The sequence below is a fragment of the Schistocerca cancellata genome, chromosome 4, assembly GCF_023864275.1.
Source record: "Schistocerca cancellata isolate TAMUIC-IGC-003103 chromosome 4, iqSchCanc2.1, whole genome shotgun sequence".
Classification (NCBI taxonomy): domain Eukaryota; kingdom Metazoa; phylum Arthropoda; class Insecta; order Orthoptera; family Acrididae; genus Schistocerca; species Schistocerca cancellata.
Genome location: NC_064629.1, coordinates 489,298,491 through 489,313,741, shown reverse-complemented (window position 1 = coordinate 489,313,741; position 15,251 = coordinate 489,298,491). Strand labels below are relative to the sequence as shown.

The 15,251-nt window shown below is 37.3% G+C and overlaps 1 protein-coding gene across 1 annotated transcript; it reads left to right on the top strand.

Annotated features, from left to right (window-relative positions):
- The first annotated feature begins 6,568 nt into the window (after positions 1 to 6,568).
- Positions 6,569 to 14,900, top strand: LOC126184275 (uncharacterized). Its single transcript, XM_049926649.1, has 4 exons — positions 6,569 to 6,653; positions 7,197 to 7,287; positions 8,300 to 8,529; positions 14,893 to 14,900. The coding sequence occupies exons 1-4, from the start codon at positions 6,620 to 6,622 to the stop codon at positions 14,898 to 14,900; spliced, it is 363 nt and encodes a 120-aa protein (XP_049782606.1). The 5' UTR covers positions 6,569 to 6,619.
- The last annotated feature ends 351 nt before the right edge of the window (positions 14,901 to 15,251 follow it).

The window sequence follows — 15,251 nt, the reverse complement described above, 5'->3', positions numbered from 1 at the left end:
GAGTCACTGGATACTGTTTTATCTTTGACGAAGCGCGTATTTCAAATGGGAAAGTAAATATTAGAATAATTATTCATTTCTTTGGAACGAATATACAACGACTTTCTCTCGAATTATGAGCTCAAATAGAAACGCAAATGTCAACGAAAACCTCTTTGTCTTTTAATTCGGAAACGCTGTCACTCTCGGATTTGAAAACATTTGGTTCCGAATCAGTTGCCATAGAGAAATTTTTCTGTACATGTTTAAAACTAGTCAAAGAAGGAGTAGAGTTAACTGGAAATCAAAAACAGTAGGAAAAAATTAGGATGAAACTGAGTAAGAGAGAATAAATGTTCGACAATGAGGTCATAAATTATGTTCTCGAAGTAAAATTGAAAAATACGATACGAAAAATAAGTTCAACTATTCAGCGAAATGGGTGTGAGTAACTAGTTTAAATTCTGACGGACAATATTTATTATTACATCAGTTAGACATATATAATGACCCGAAAACGGTATGCAGATACTAAATTGGACACCATTCCAACTGACACGACTAGTGTAGAATATGTTATTCCAATGGAAATAATAGTTCGATTCCACCTATTATTCAAGGTAAATAGAGCTCATTGATTTAAGTGGTCTGCGAACTGTTAATAATAAATACTTTCTGAAGACAAACGCAACAAATACGTATTTTGCAGTGATCACTTCTCTGAAGAGTGACGTAGCGAAAAGGGCATATTGCGTGGAATTCTATCCTTGGGTTCCCAAAGAATGTTAACTTAAAAAGAGCTTTTGTATGTCCTCGTTCCACTTCTTTTACATAGAAAACGTAGAGATTGTTGTAGAGGCAGCAAGAAGAGAATATTATTGTTTTAGGGTTTACCTGTTCTTATATTGGTCACTTTTAAGTGTTTTCTCTGATTGTCTCATATTACGGCACCATGTCTTCACTTGTTTATGCTCTTTCTTAAATTTGTATGTCTTAAGCAATAAGACTACTATTACTTCATACATATATACATATATATATATATATATATATATATATATATATATATATATATATATATATATATATATATCACACTAAAAATATATACGTATATTAAATATATCATATATCACATTAACAATTATATATGTATATTAAATGTTGTAATATGGAGTAAGGAGAGATAAGGAAAGTTTCATATCACACACGAGGCTAGTATGAGGTACAAGTATCATTAGCATCAACTACTGGGCTCATCCGAAGAGGTATGGAGACGTACAGAATCTGGAAATATGTGTCATCCTTTGCGAGACTCTCCCATGTGTCCAACATAAGGTTGGTCAGGTGTGCATAGTGCCAGTGTCTGTCAGTGAAAGTTCATGTGATGTTTCATTCTGGCCAGAAAATTTTCGACGGGTTTCAAGTCCAGCGATCGAACTGACCACTGAATTACGTCGACGTCACCCTGTTACGAAAACCATTGCTGAACGATTTGACTTGTGTGACTTGTGAGTTGCCGTGCTAGAACGCTGTCAATTCTTTGGGATAGCCTGTCTCACAATGGTCACCATAGCATGTTTCATGATGTGCACGTACTGATCCGCGTCGAGATGACCAATAATTTGGATGTACAGTCCCGGCTCTATCTAACGAGACTCTGACGCGTCAAAACGCGAATGTTACGGTCCGTACTACGGGTGCGGATCACAGAGGGAACATCCAGTACCGCAGCGGACGGTAAACAGAACGGCAGCGTTACTGAAGATGGCAGCGAGGGGGCGCGGACCGCAGGGAGATCGCCCGCAACCGCAAGTGGAGGGGTAAGGCCACAGACATAAATATTGGACCAGGTCCACTCGATGAGCAGTCTTAGGTCGCATCCAATGAAGGTTACGAGCTACGTTACCGAAATCAGTGTCGTGCAAGCACGACACTGATATTTGGCAGAACACCCGACAACCCAAGATGCCATTTGATCGCAGGGAAAGCCTGAAGAGTTACATCCCGTAAGTGGTTGTGAACAGTTCGTGACCTTCCAGGTAAACTGATCTCATTCTTCAGTTGGAAGGCGTGTAAAACAGACGTTCCATACAGTAGTCAACTAACGCGTTTTCTTGTTGAGGCACCGACACCTTTCGTAACACGGCCACCGTCCCTCGCGGTAGTACTTTCTTTACTTCTGGGGAAAGAGAAGTTGCACAGTGAATCTCTCATACAGAACAAATCTCAGAATGCTAGCTCACATGTCCTATGTATGGTGACATATCCTGGCGATAAATGGCAGTCATAAACTTGTCTGTGGCGCAATGTGTTACCATTTTCAGCATACTTCGGCTTGAAACACATCACCAAAGAATACAAAGTAAAACACAAAATGTGGTGCAAAGAATGAGCGGACCCTAAATATTTATTTGGAATTCCAAATTCTCAAAATCTGGCACGCGGTTACCATGTAACTATACAGATTTACTCTTATTCGTATATCTGATGCACAAGCATATCGGTGTTTCAGACAGATAAAAGTGCTATACGTAATTATATGCAGTCACAGAAAATCAGAGTTATCTATACGTAATATCGTTACAATAAGAAGAGAACAATTTCATTGCTAAAAGTGTGTTACGTATGGTGCTGCCGTCGGTGCCAACGCATGTTACATTACCACCGGTACGAGCTCTACAATACCGATGGTACACGGGCTTTTCAAGACATGGGAACAGTCTTGTTTTGTCGATTCTGTGTGAGATTTACAGCCATTCACAAAGTACATCCTTAAATTCAAGTCAGTACGCTAAATTTCATATAGCTTCGGATCCTTGGTTTTGCTCAAGAGCTTTCCATCGTTCCTCTCTCCGAACGTTAATACATACACTGTCCCTCTCTGCACTATATCCTGGCCACTGACTTGTACCAGAACGTTACACTAAACCACTAGCAAAAATACTACATTGCTACTTCAGAGGATGTAGACTAGATGCTCATGCCTCTCTGCCATTTTCCCGTACACATGATGCTAACCGCTGTCATACTAAATACTCTTGTATTTTACTTGGAAAAAGCGTAAAATATTCAGTATTTTTCATAACATCAAATACATATCCCCCCCTCCAAAAAAAATCGTTTCTTATTGCGTACTGCATAGAGACAAAAATTGAAATTATTCCATATGTAAAATGCTATACATTGAAACTCCTATTTAAGGTTGTCACAAAAGGATGACTCAGTTTGAGTAGTATACTACGACAGTGCAATTCAGATTTTTTTACAACAAATGAAAGGGTAACTAACCTAATTTTTCTTGCAAGTCTTCTCTATGTACACCTTTAGATATATGGCACAAATCCTACCTAAAATTTAAACCGTCGTTACAAAAGTGGGAAGCCTGAACGCATGATAAAGGCTCAGAAGGGAGCGATAAAGGATCGTCCTTTCTCTTCTAGTTTATTAATCGTGTACATTCAAAACCCAATAGAGAGTACTAGGGAGAAATTCGGCGAAGGAAATAATGTTCCGAGTATAGAAAGAAAAACTTTGCGGCTCGAGAATGATATTGTGATTCTGTCAGAGACATAAAAGGCCTTGGAGGAGCAGTTAAACTTAATGGATTATGTTTTGAAATGATGTTGTTAGACGACCATAATGAAAAGTCAGTCAATGGTAATGGAATACAGTCGAATTACGTAAGGTGCTGCTGACAGAATTAAGTTAGTATATTATACACTAAAAAGGATCGACTATTTTTGCTGTTTAGTCCCTACTTTACTTATAGTAAGAAAATTGTTGACAGGAAATATAAATTGAAGTATTGAGAATTTTTGCTGACGGTATTTCTAATAAGTTTAACCTTGTCTGACAGAGTAACTTGGACGATAATTAGCTCAGACAAGAAGAGAATGGCAGCCACCGAAATGGGGAGCTACAAAGTATTGCTGAATAACAAATGGGTAGACGATGTAACTAATATCAAGGTACTGCATTGTTGGAGAAATAAAGAAACTTCTGGTACAGTTACACCAAAAGGAAGCATCGACTGAAAAGACACATCCAGGCTTCTAGGAATAGTCAGTCTGGAAATTCAATATTTCGAGATCATCACTGCCAAGAGCGTTCCAAGAATATCAAATTTCAGGCATTTTCTCTCACTACGGCCAACGCAGCGGCTGACAACCTTCACTTAACGTCCGAGAGCAGCAGTGTTACCGTAGAATCGTCAGTGTTAACAGCAAAGCAACACTGCACGAAGCAATCGGAGGAATTGTGGTGGGATGTAGGACAGTGCGGCGAAATTTTTCGTCAGTCGGCTATGGCACTAGATACCCTTTGCTAACAGCAGGACGTCGTCTGCATCGCCTCTCGTGTGCTTGTGACAATATTGGTTGGACCCTAGACGACTAGAAAATCGTGGCCTTCTCAGATGGGTCTCGATTTCAGTTGGGAAGTGTTGGCCATAGAGCCAAGTTATTAACAAAACACAGTGCATACTGACGTTGGTTCCACAACAGTGTGAGCTGTGTTTACGTGGAATGGTCTGGATCCTCTGGTCCTACTGAACAGATCATTGACTGGAAATTGTTATGTTCGGCTACTTGGAGACCATGTGCTCCTATTCTTGGACTACATATCCTCAAAAAACGATAGAGTTTAGGTGGATGACAATGTGATATGTTACTGGGCCACACTTGTTAATCACTGGTATGAAGAACATTCTGGACCGTTCGAGCGAATGATTTCGCCAACTGGATCACCCGATACAGAACGTAAATGAGAGGTCAATTTGTGCATATAATCATGCAATTATTGACGGCTATAGAGGCAGCATTTCTCAATGTTTCTGCAGGACACTCCCCACGATTGTTGAATCCATGCTATGTCGGGTTCGTGTACTACGCTGGGCCAAATGAGGTACCTTTGTGATATTATTATAAAGACATTACGACCCGGATGCTCCACCGCCTGGTTTCTAAAAGTGTTATACAAGCGTCCAAGTGATATTTGTTTGCTGTGTGCAACTTAATGGAATCCTTAATGAAAAAGAGAACATACCACTATCCACCTTCAGCTGAAACATACATGCGAAAATCCGCTGTATCTGCCTATAGATGTTCATACAAATTCACAAAACGTGTCGTGAATAGTAATGAAGATGAAAGGGTCCCAATGGTTTCAAATATTTGGCGAGGAAAGGAATGTTTATCTACGTGTTTTAACGTCAAGTCTCTCATTATGAGACATTTTCAAAGATGCAAATCTAATTGCAGTATGCTTTAAATCATTATTTCATAACAAAATTAGTTCCCAAATTCGCAAGTTTCGAACATTCCACCATACGCATCTGTTCACATTAACGCTCGTGTGGGAAAAACGGGCAGTCCGGTGTTATCGCCATATTGTCATTAAACATCAAAATTCAATCACGAGCGATCTGTCGGTTGCAAAGGAATGTGCAGCTATTGTGCAAATTAAGACGATTTTTTTTCTTTACGTGCTGTTGTAGTCCATACTCGTAAGCACAAGAACTTTTCACCCAGTTGGCGTACACAAAATTCACCATTTTTCACCTTTACTGATCAATCGTTTTACTGTGTGACAAAAATTATGGGACACACCTTGATTATCTTATTGCTACTAGTCGCACAGTAGATAAAATGTGTATCTCCCTTTTCGTTTCGCGGCTACAAGCCTCCATGCACGACGTTTATTACTGTTCTGACTTTTCCATGTAGTGATGGTCCATTTTTCTCCTCACTATAAGTAACGAGCATGATATGTACATAAACTTGTATTTACTGATCGTTGACTAATACATTATGCCCTTTTGTACCATTTCCATGTGTTTCACATTCGTTGGTCATCCTACAGTTAGATAGCCGCAGAATAATTCTCCCTCATGGTTGGAGTCAGCTCCCCATCTCTCACCTGTTGAATTTTTGGATGAATTTCAGCTGGCGACGAACGATCCAAAACAATGGATATGAAGGAACTAAAAGAGTATAACTATCTTGAAAACAGTTCTACGTGTCTAATTATCATATCAGGTTAATGCTGTTATATAACTCTGAGCAACATACACCATTAAAGCGTAAAATTTATTTTAGTGGTATAAAAGCTACAACTGATATAGGTTACGAAATCCCGCTTGTGTCCGTCTACCTGCGATGCACGAATGTGAAAGCCTGTGTATTTCACTGGCTATTAAAGTCACATCACTCTTTACACGAAATGATACGTAATAAAGTCGACGATAACGAATTAAGCAGGTTTTATCTGAAACAGAGCTGATGCAACACACTGTGGTTAGAGATTTCCACCGAGGTCTCTTTATTTTAATCCTCATTTCAAAGCGCAGGTTATTTCCGTTTAAAAGTCATCATTTTCTTCTAACATTCAAGCCACCTGTTGCAGGAAATTTGGAGGCCAATATAAAGGAGAGCGCATGAAGAACTCACTAGGTTGTTACCTAGATTATCTGAGAGATGGAGCTGGCGTCTTCGCTACAAGGGCGACCTCTACTATCAGCCTTAGGCTCGCTCGCCAGCAGCCTAACGCCTCATTCTCGAGCTGTCCATTGTGTGTAGAAGACGTGAGTTATTGTTCAGTGCAGGCAACTCTTTTGTTTATTTTCTATCTGTCTACAGACATGGATTTCTTCTCTTTTTTGCTAAGTATTTTTGGTAAGTACCCTTACACAATGAATAATTTTTTTCTACTACTGCAATTTTGATTTGAGCTTCCAAATTATTGGTTGATGGACTCAGTCTATGAAATGTTTTGAATCGATTCCTCAGACTATATTTGCTTATATCAGCTTCTCAAACCAATTTTCGTATGTAATGAATGAATTGGGTCGTTGTGAAGGTGTTTTACTATCGAAATAATTTTGAAACCTTAGTGACAGGATCAGTGATAGCAGGCTGAGAATAAATCTTTTAAAAATATAACACTGAGACAACTTTTTTGAAGGCTATGCATATGATGAACACGTTGATAGCTTAAACAAATATGTTTCGTCGTTTTAATATAGCTGAATGGTCATAACTAAATGCAGTCAACTCACATACAGGATACGACAGTTTATGGTCCTATATTATGAACAATTATCTTGGTTACAGCTTGTATTGATTAATACAGTAATATTGTGACAAATTGTTAAGAAGGTAAAACCGTAACCGGATTTTAGTTTTGTGTGAGTGCTTACAGACTTCTTTCTATTTCAGTTTTTACAGCTGTACTTAAGGAACCTACCACAAATTCTGGGAATTTCACAACCGTCGTTCCTGGATATGAGCAGCCTGATCGTCAATTTGAGTAAGTACTACATACCATGTTCTTACCCTTTATGGTTGTTCTAGTAGCTTCATATGAATGTTACTCTGTTTTGGACAGAAATGAATGGACTTTGAGATTAAGTGAATTGAATCCTTAAGTGTACACAATAGATTCTAAGCAAAGGCCTCCCTAAGGGCCAAGAAATAGCTATATATTTATGAGGTATAATAATCATGTAGGTTGTAGTCATTTTATTTTATCTATGAATTGGCTTTTGGCTAATAAGCAATACCAGGTAGCAAGTTACAACCTCCTTTTACATATTGATCAGTGCTTAATTTTACAATGTTTTTAATTTTATAACACCAGATATGAGTTATATTTACTACTGTACATGAAATCATCACTATTATTTGTTTATGTTTTGTGCTAGGACAATTGTACATCACGATTATCACTTCTGTTTGTTACTGATTTTATCTGCCTAATTTAAAACTGAAACAAAACTGATAGCTGTGTACATACTACACATAACAAAAACGCTGTAAAGCTAAGCATAGTCATACACTTCACTTCCTGCCATCTTAATTGACAAGCTGGTATGGGTGGTCCAGTACATGGGATACACATTACAAGAGTTTCTCATGGTTTGGTGCAAGGATTGTAACATATACCTCTTTATACTCTCAAACAGAGACAATGCTACTAGGTTTGACAGTCTTGAGGGTGATATATAGTTGTAGCTGCCTCTATGACACTACTCTTATGTCTACATTGTTCAACATTACATAGAACTATCAAAGTTTTCTACTACTGTAGGATCATTTTACAGCCACATTCCATTTTATATAGAATGTTCTAATACCATTCGATAAGGAAATTCATTTCCTAATTAATAAATTCTCTTATCTGATTAGAAACTTATTATTATGTCAACACTGTTTTTTATTTAATATATTTTAGTAGCAATAGTGATGTTTAGTTTGTGTGGCATTGAAGTTAGCTAATTTCGCTCAAATGTTACTAATAATTTTGCTTTTCTGGGTTTCAGTAATGTTGCAGTCTTCAGTCAAGTATCGAAAGCATCACTGACTGTAGATAATTCCGCAGTATCTGCTGACATGGGGGACTTCACTGGACAGTATGATGAACTTCATTTGACCAAGGAGACTACTGTTATTCAGACCACAAACACACTGAGATCTGATGTGGAAACTGTGGAGCATATCCAAATGCATACCACAGAAACATTTGTTGCTGGAATGGGACACCTCAAAAAAGGTTATGATGAGTACAGTGTGACAACAGAACAAGCCGAAATGGGCACACTTACTCCTCTATCAGAGCGCAATACAACAGTATTGAACGACACATCAGTATTACATATGGAAAACATGCCGTTGTGTGTATCTACCACTGTTGTCCAATTGACCAAAATCATGATAATATTACTCGGTGCAGCTCTAATCACAGCATCCATCTGGAGAATGTGGAGCTACTATTTTAGATTCCTCTCAATTGAGTATAGTATTGAATACACAATGCAGTACAGTAATGGGGAATTCCTTACTGTCGAATATCATGATACAGTTACTGTTTAGAATGCTTAAAATTCCCCCTCCACACACTTCTGCATCACACACCCAGAAACAAACATCTCCTCTCCTCTGCTCCACCACACTTAGTTTTTGATCCCTTCTCATCTCTTACCCGTCCGCCCCTATCCATACTTTCTGACTGATTCATTACTGCATATGTAAACACACACACATCCCCCCCTCAACACACGCAAAAATATACGAAATTCGAAAATCCTCTTCAGTCAACAACAGTGTTATAGTGGATACAGTTATGTTCAATTTCTTTGATCTTTGTTTCACTGAGAACAATTTTACTTCTGAATTCTACATTCTACTAGCTAAATTAGCTCCTAGTATTCTGTCTAGTCAATGTTACCACCTGCACTTTTGTAAATTACCCTTGTCTAGTTTATGAAAACGGAGAATATAGGTAAACTAACAATTTCAGGTGAATGTGAAATTGTCACATAACGTGTTTCACAAAGCAAATGACTGTCTGACAAAAGTGGCTGAATATACAGTTTTGTCAATGTTGTCACTTTTAATTTTATGTTGAATGTAAACAGATTTTGTGTAGCTACAGTTGTAAAATTTAGGTTATATACCAGTATTATAATGCAATATATTTTACTAATAGCTTTAGTGGAACATGATAATGTTTACAGTATCATTTTTAAAATGAAAGCTTGTTTTATAACAGCACGAAGCCAGGTTACCTCTTTTGCTTTGATATTTAATGTATACAACATTTGTGTAGTTACAGTTATGAATTTGTAGTGGTTCTATACGAAAATAAATAGCTTTTTAATAATTTCTTTTGACTTATATTTCATTATCTGCCCTCTGCAAGCTGTTGTGATCTGACTGCAATTCTTATTAAATGTGTTGCCATCCCTTATGCGTTTTAACAGAAGAGACATTATGGATGTAATGAAAAGTGCTTATGAATGTCCTTAAATAGTGAAATATAACATTGTTCTCCCATTATGTGTGTATTGGACATTACACAGAGCTTAAAATTAGCTTATTAAATGTTGTTACTTACCAGCGATCAGTGAAGGGAAATGGAATGTTAGGGTATTGATTGATGGAGTGAGGAATACACTGTTGTCATTCTATAATGAGCATACCTAGGTAAATATTATACTGCATTAACCTTATGTAGATGTTAATAAAGCCATCATAACTATCTACATCCACTAAATGAGCACTTGCTGAATAACTTTAATGAAGAAATGGAACCATATAAAGACCTGTCTAAGCACTGTCAGCAGAATAATATTTTAATCATCTATCCTGGAATGTAGATACGTGCTGCAGCTGTTTCTTTTAATGCAATGGAAATGATGTAAGTAAAATTCACTTTATTGATTTGCATATATACTAATTTACTTATAAAATAATTCTCAGAATTAATTGTTATATTTCTTTTACATCTGCTGTTATATATGTTACAGTTTGATGTTACTGATGACGATACTCCATGAACTGTCTTTCTAAGGCTTAATTTTCTATTTCTCATAGGATGGCCAATCCTTAAACTGAAAGAGAAATGTTGAACTTCTGTAACTTCATTTAATCTTAATTTTGTGATAATAATAGCTAAGCAAAGAGATCACACATTGTTTCAGGTGACCCGATTAGATAAGTTTTTTTGATAACTGCACATCAATAAACGAAAATGAAAATGGAATGACAGCTGAAAATTCATTCCAGTTGTATATAATGCATATACTACAGTTTGTGTACTGCAGTTTATGTGATTTAACCTGTATGATAGTATTAGCTTTAGCAAGTGATGTTTGAATAAATAAATTGTTAATTTCATGGGGCAAAGCATACAGATCCTGAACGCAAGATTATGAGACTAACATTTTATTCAAATATTGTGATGTAGTTAACCGAGAGGTAATACTGGTAAAACTATATTACTAATAGCACAAAGCTGTCTTAGAAGTTTTATACTGAGCAAACGGATGCTGAATGATGCTTGCAGTGACTCTTATGTAGGTAGACGAATTTTCTAGGATCTCTATAAATCTGGAACTATTCTCTGGGATTTGCAAAGAACATTTGTAACTGAGAAAAGAGAATGATATTAATTTGTCAGGTATCTCTTTCACAAAGGATATCTGTAACTGAGAAAAGAAAATGAGGTTAATTTGTGAGGTATCATAGTGAGCTTGTGGAAATTGCTCTTTAACAATGTAGGAAATGTAACTGTTCAAAAACGGAAACTTTTGTGCAACATTTTGCGTTAACTGGTAGAGACTTTTTGAATGGGAGCTCTAGGTTTAACCACACCCACTCCAGAAAGACAAATGTCATTCATCTCTTCGATGACATATTAATTTCTAAGGTTAGACCTACTGTAGTCCATTAGTGAAAAACGTGAACTATAGACATAATGAAGTAAAGAAGGTACTCTTTCTTGCAAGCACACAATGTTGTTCGTTTTGTATAATTCGCGAATATGTTCCACCGAATTTGCGTTATCATCAGTGCAATTTCTCTTTTATTCTTTTTCTTTTTTTCGCTTTACTTTAAGGTTATCTTGTGTTTGCCATTAGAACGCAGTAATAATTCTAAATTAGCACGGAATGTCATCATGGCTTCGGGTGACGTACTCTAAACTGTATTTATTATTTACGTGCTGAATGTATTGTTTTAACTTTTATGTTTAAAGTAACGTATCCTCATAAAGATTTGAAAATTCGCGATGTTATTTCCAATGTGTGACTTAATGCACTGCGGGTTTGCAGTCGAGCTACAACCAATGAAGCAACATTCAGAAATTGGCACTGATTATTAAATTCTCTTTAAGCCCAAAAATAATAACAACAACACATCTATCAGGCAAGTACCAAACAAGATCTACTCAGGGCGGGTGAGGTGTAGTAGTGATGATATGCTCTATTAACACACACTTGCTGCAGAATTTTGTTGCCAGCCACAGGACATTACGCAAAAATTGAAAGAATACAGAAAAAAATCAGTTCGAGGTGAAACAGCAGTGGCTAAATGTCTTTGGAACCTAAACAAATTGAAGGATATTGTGTTCTGTCAACAGGCCGACTATCCTTAATTCATTATTATTATCTGCAAACACAGGAACTTAGCTTAAAACTCAATTTGGATAAAAAAAATGACGTACAAAGTATTGATTTTTGAATGTCCATTTCGTTGAGAGTCTCCCTTGGGGTAGATATCTTTCCTTTCGCTGTACCGTAATTAAGAGTTTCTCACTCAAACGCATTATTATAAGCATATATCTTGTTCACTAATGTTGCTTCAAAAAATATATTCTGCTATGGAATGTCACGGATTGCGAGGCCCCTCCTGCCAGAGGTTCGAGTCCTCCCTTGGGCATGGGTGTGTGTGTTGTTCTTAGCATAAATTAGTTTAGGTAGTGCATAATTCTAGTTACCGATGACCTCAGCAGTTTGGTCCCTTCGTAATTCACATGCACTTGAATATTCTTTGTGGTATGTGTGGAAACTGAAAAATTATTATTCTAGTGCTACTAAATGAATGGGAAGAGACTATGACTATATTTCTCCCTGTTCTCCATTCACACGTAGTGTTTGTCTGTCAAAAATGGAACAACACCGTCAGGCGAAATAAGAGCCATGTGTCGCAACACCATATTCCTGATAATTTCCATGGCGAAATTTCAGGCTAATGTACAATTCAGAGGTATGATATCTGTGCACCATAAGTAAAAGTCGATATCTCGTGTGTCATGCAGTTTTATACGAAGATGTGATACTTTTATTTGTCCACGATAATACTTAACAAAGCAGGCCGCCGCTTTGTTAGCAGTAGACTAGCGTCGGACTAGTATACATTAATACAGAAGAACAAGTTGAAATTGGGGTCGTCTAATGGTTCCACTTGTCCCCCTCACTTCAGGTGCCTGTCCACAGTGCATTGTTGCTATTACTGCCATTCTGATAAAACAACCTTAGCAGCAGTGCTCGACCTTTTGTTTATAAAGACATTGCGTTTCATACGGAAATCTTGACCCTCTTAAACCTTTACATCAGTCACTTCCAAACATAAATCAGCTCTCGCCATCAAGCGATTAACAGCATACTGGCGTCGAAGCAAGGAACATTAGACATCCTGCCTGCTTATAGCGTCATAAGTTCACCTTATGGCAGAAGGTGAAACTATTATTTTTTTCAGCATACTCCGTGATCCCCCATATGATGTGTCAGTGCCCTGTAATGTACACAGGGCCCACTGCAGCATTCGGAACACCGTAAGCTTAAGTATAAACACCAGGTACTAAGAAGCAGTTAGAGTTCATTGTGCACATTTAATATTAATCTTTTTGTATTCCTATTCATAGTCCACACTCATTTAAATTCGAAAAAAAAATTAAGACGTCCATACCCATGTTTTCAGGTGTAAATGGAGCATAGCCCTTTCGTTAACCTAATGATTCCATGACTATGCACTTGATCAGCTATTGATTACTGAGACGTTATTGAATGTCTGAACACAGGTCACTTTCATAGTGTATCGTTAAATCAGTATCAGTAGGTTTCCTCTTTCGTGCTGCGTTAACTAGAAATTCGTTAATATCCGTTTGATTCTCAACAGGCAACTACATTTTGTGTAACTTCTGATACAAAGAATCACTGAGAAAAAGCCTGTTCAATATATTTACACGGATGATACTGGAGACAAGAAACAAAGTCGTAGAAAAGTACTTTTTATCTTACATTCTACGTTCTTTATCTCAGGTTTCTTCATCTTGATCACACTGTTAGAAGTTAAAAGATTCAAATGAGGGATGGCACAACACGCATCAGTGTTGTAGCACTTACTATCTCAGTGATAACAGTCTTGACTGTAGTGATTAGGTAAAAGGCTTTCACTTTTGTATTTGTTTTCTTTTCTTCATGTTGCACTTTATAATGTTTTGTCGCGGCGGGTTTCTTTTATGATAAGAAGACTGATGATGTTGTGTATTCTAATAATGGACTGTTAAAAGCAAGCGATAAGGGTTTGTAAACTACGTTTATGAGCATCCATAAAACAGTTGGGAACTTAATAATCACAAACTACTTTTCACTAGTCCACATTTCAGCTCGCCTAAACAAATAATAAGATCGGACTCACCTCTTTAACGAGGAGTAAGGAAACGATAAGCGAAACTGTTTTCAGCAGTCAATTACATTCAAACAATCTACTGTTTTACACAGAAACAACCTTTTAATAACAGCACATGACACATTTCGGAGCCTAAAACTCCTCAAGATTTCGTTTTACGTAAATTACTGTTCTGAAACTTATGGACCTAACAATTCAAATAGTACGGTTACTTGCTCGCCTAAAAGTGGTAATTTTTAGTACTGCACTTGCCACATGGATTTCGAAGATGATTGGGAGCGCACAAAGCACGTTAGAGTGCAACGAAAGAAGCATTTAAAATATTTCACATCAGGTGAAAGCTCACGTCTAAAGCAGTTGTCCCAGGTGTCGAGGCATTTATCGCTGGCGTGTACGAAGAGACTCGACGACTCGAGGCGCAGCGCCGTTGACACATTGTCCGAGATGGTTAACGTGATTTTGCACTCTCAGCGCTCTCCAGTGGCACTTCGCTTCATTCTGCAGTTTGTTTACTACAATTGATGCCCATAGAATTCCTACGTTAACTCTATCAAAACGCACATTTCCTATCTTGACTAGTCGCGTTGTATTGCCTGTGGTATACATAAACAAATTTTCAGTATCCACCATTGTGTAATAAGACAAAAATGAAAGACACACATCCACTCAGTAAGGTGATCAGCTTATAAGAGTTCACCAAACATAACAAACTCACTCCTGGTAGAGAGTGACATTGTGTTTACTTAACTTCAAATATTACAGAGATGGTTTTTATTAGTTTCAAAGGAAACTCCAACAACCCTTTAGAAAATGCGGAGATTGCAAGTGTGTGCAATAGGACACGAATCCACTATCTATTCACCTTTGGTTACATAACATGGCCTCTCAACGATGTATGCCTTATTGAAACTCAGTCTAAAATTACGCTTTGTTTTTGTAACAGGCTTCTAAAGGCTTTAAACACAGAAACTTTATTGACATTTAGTTATAACAAATCCTAACAAGAACGACAGACTTCCTCGAATCTTCTTCTGCGATGCCTGAAAATGGCTTGCTCTCATAACACGTGAGTTATAATGTAAAAATAAAAAAAGAACGAAAACTTTTCCATCAGCAGTGTGACGTTTTCCGTCGTTTTACTACAACAATTCGTAACAAGAAGGATTTACTCGTATTCTCGAGACATAATGTGTACTGGTGCTTTGATAGAGTATATATTCATAGGATCCAACGTATAACAAAAATTCATCGAACATTTTAGTTCTGCTGAATACGGCAAATACAGTATGGCAACTAGATTTC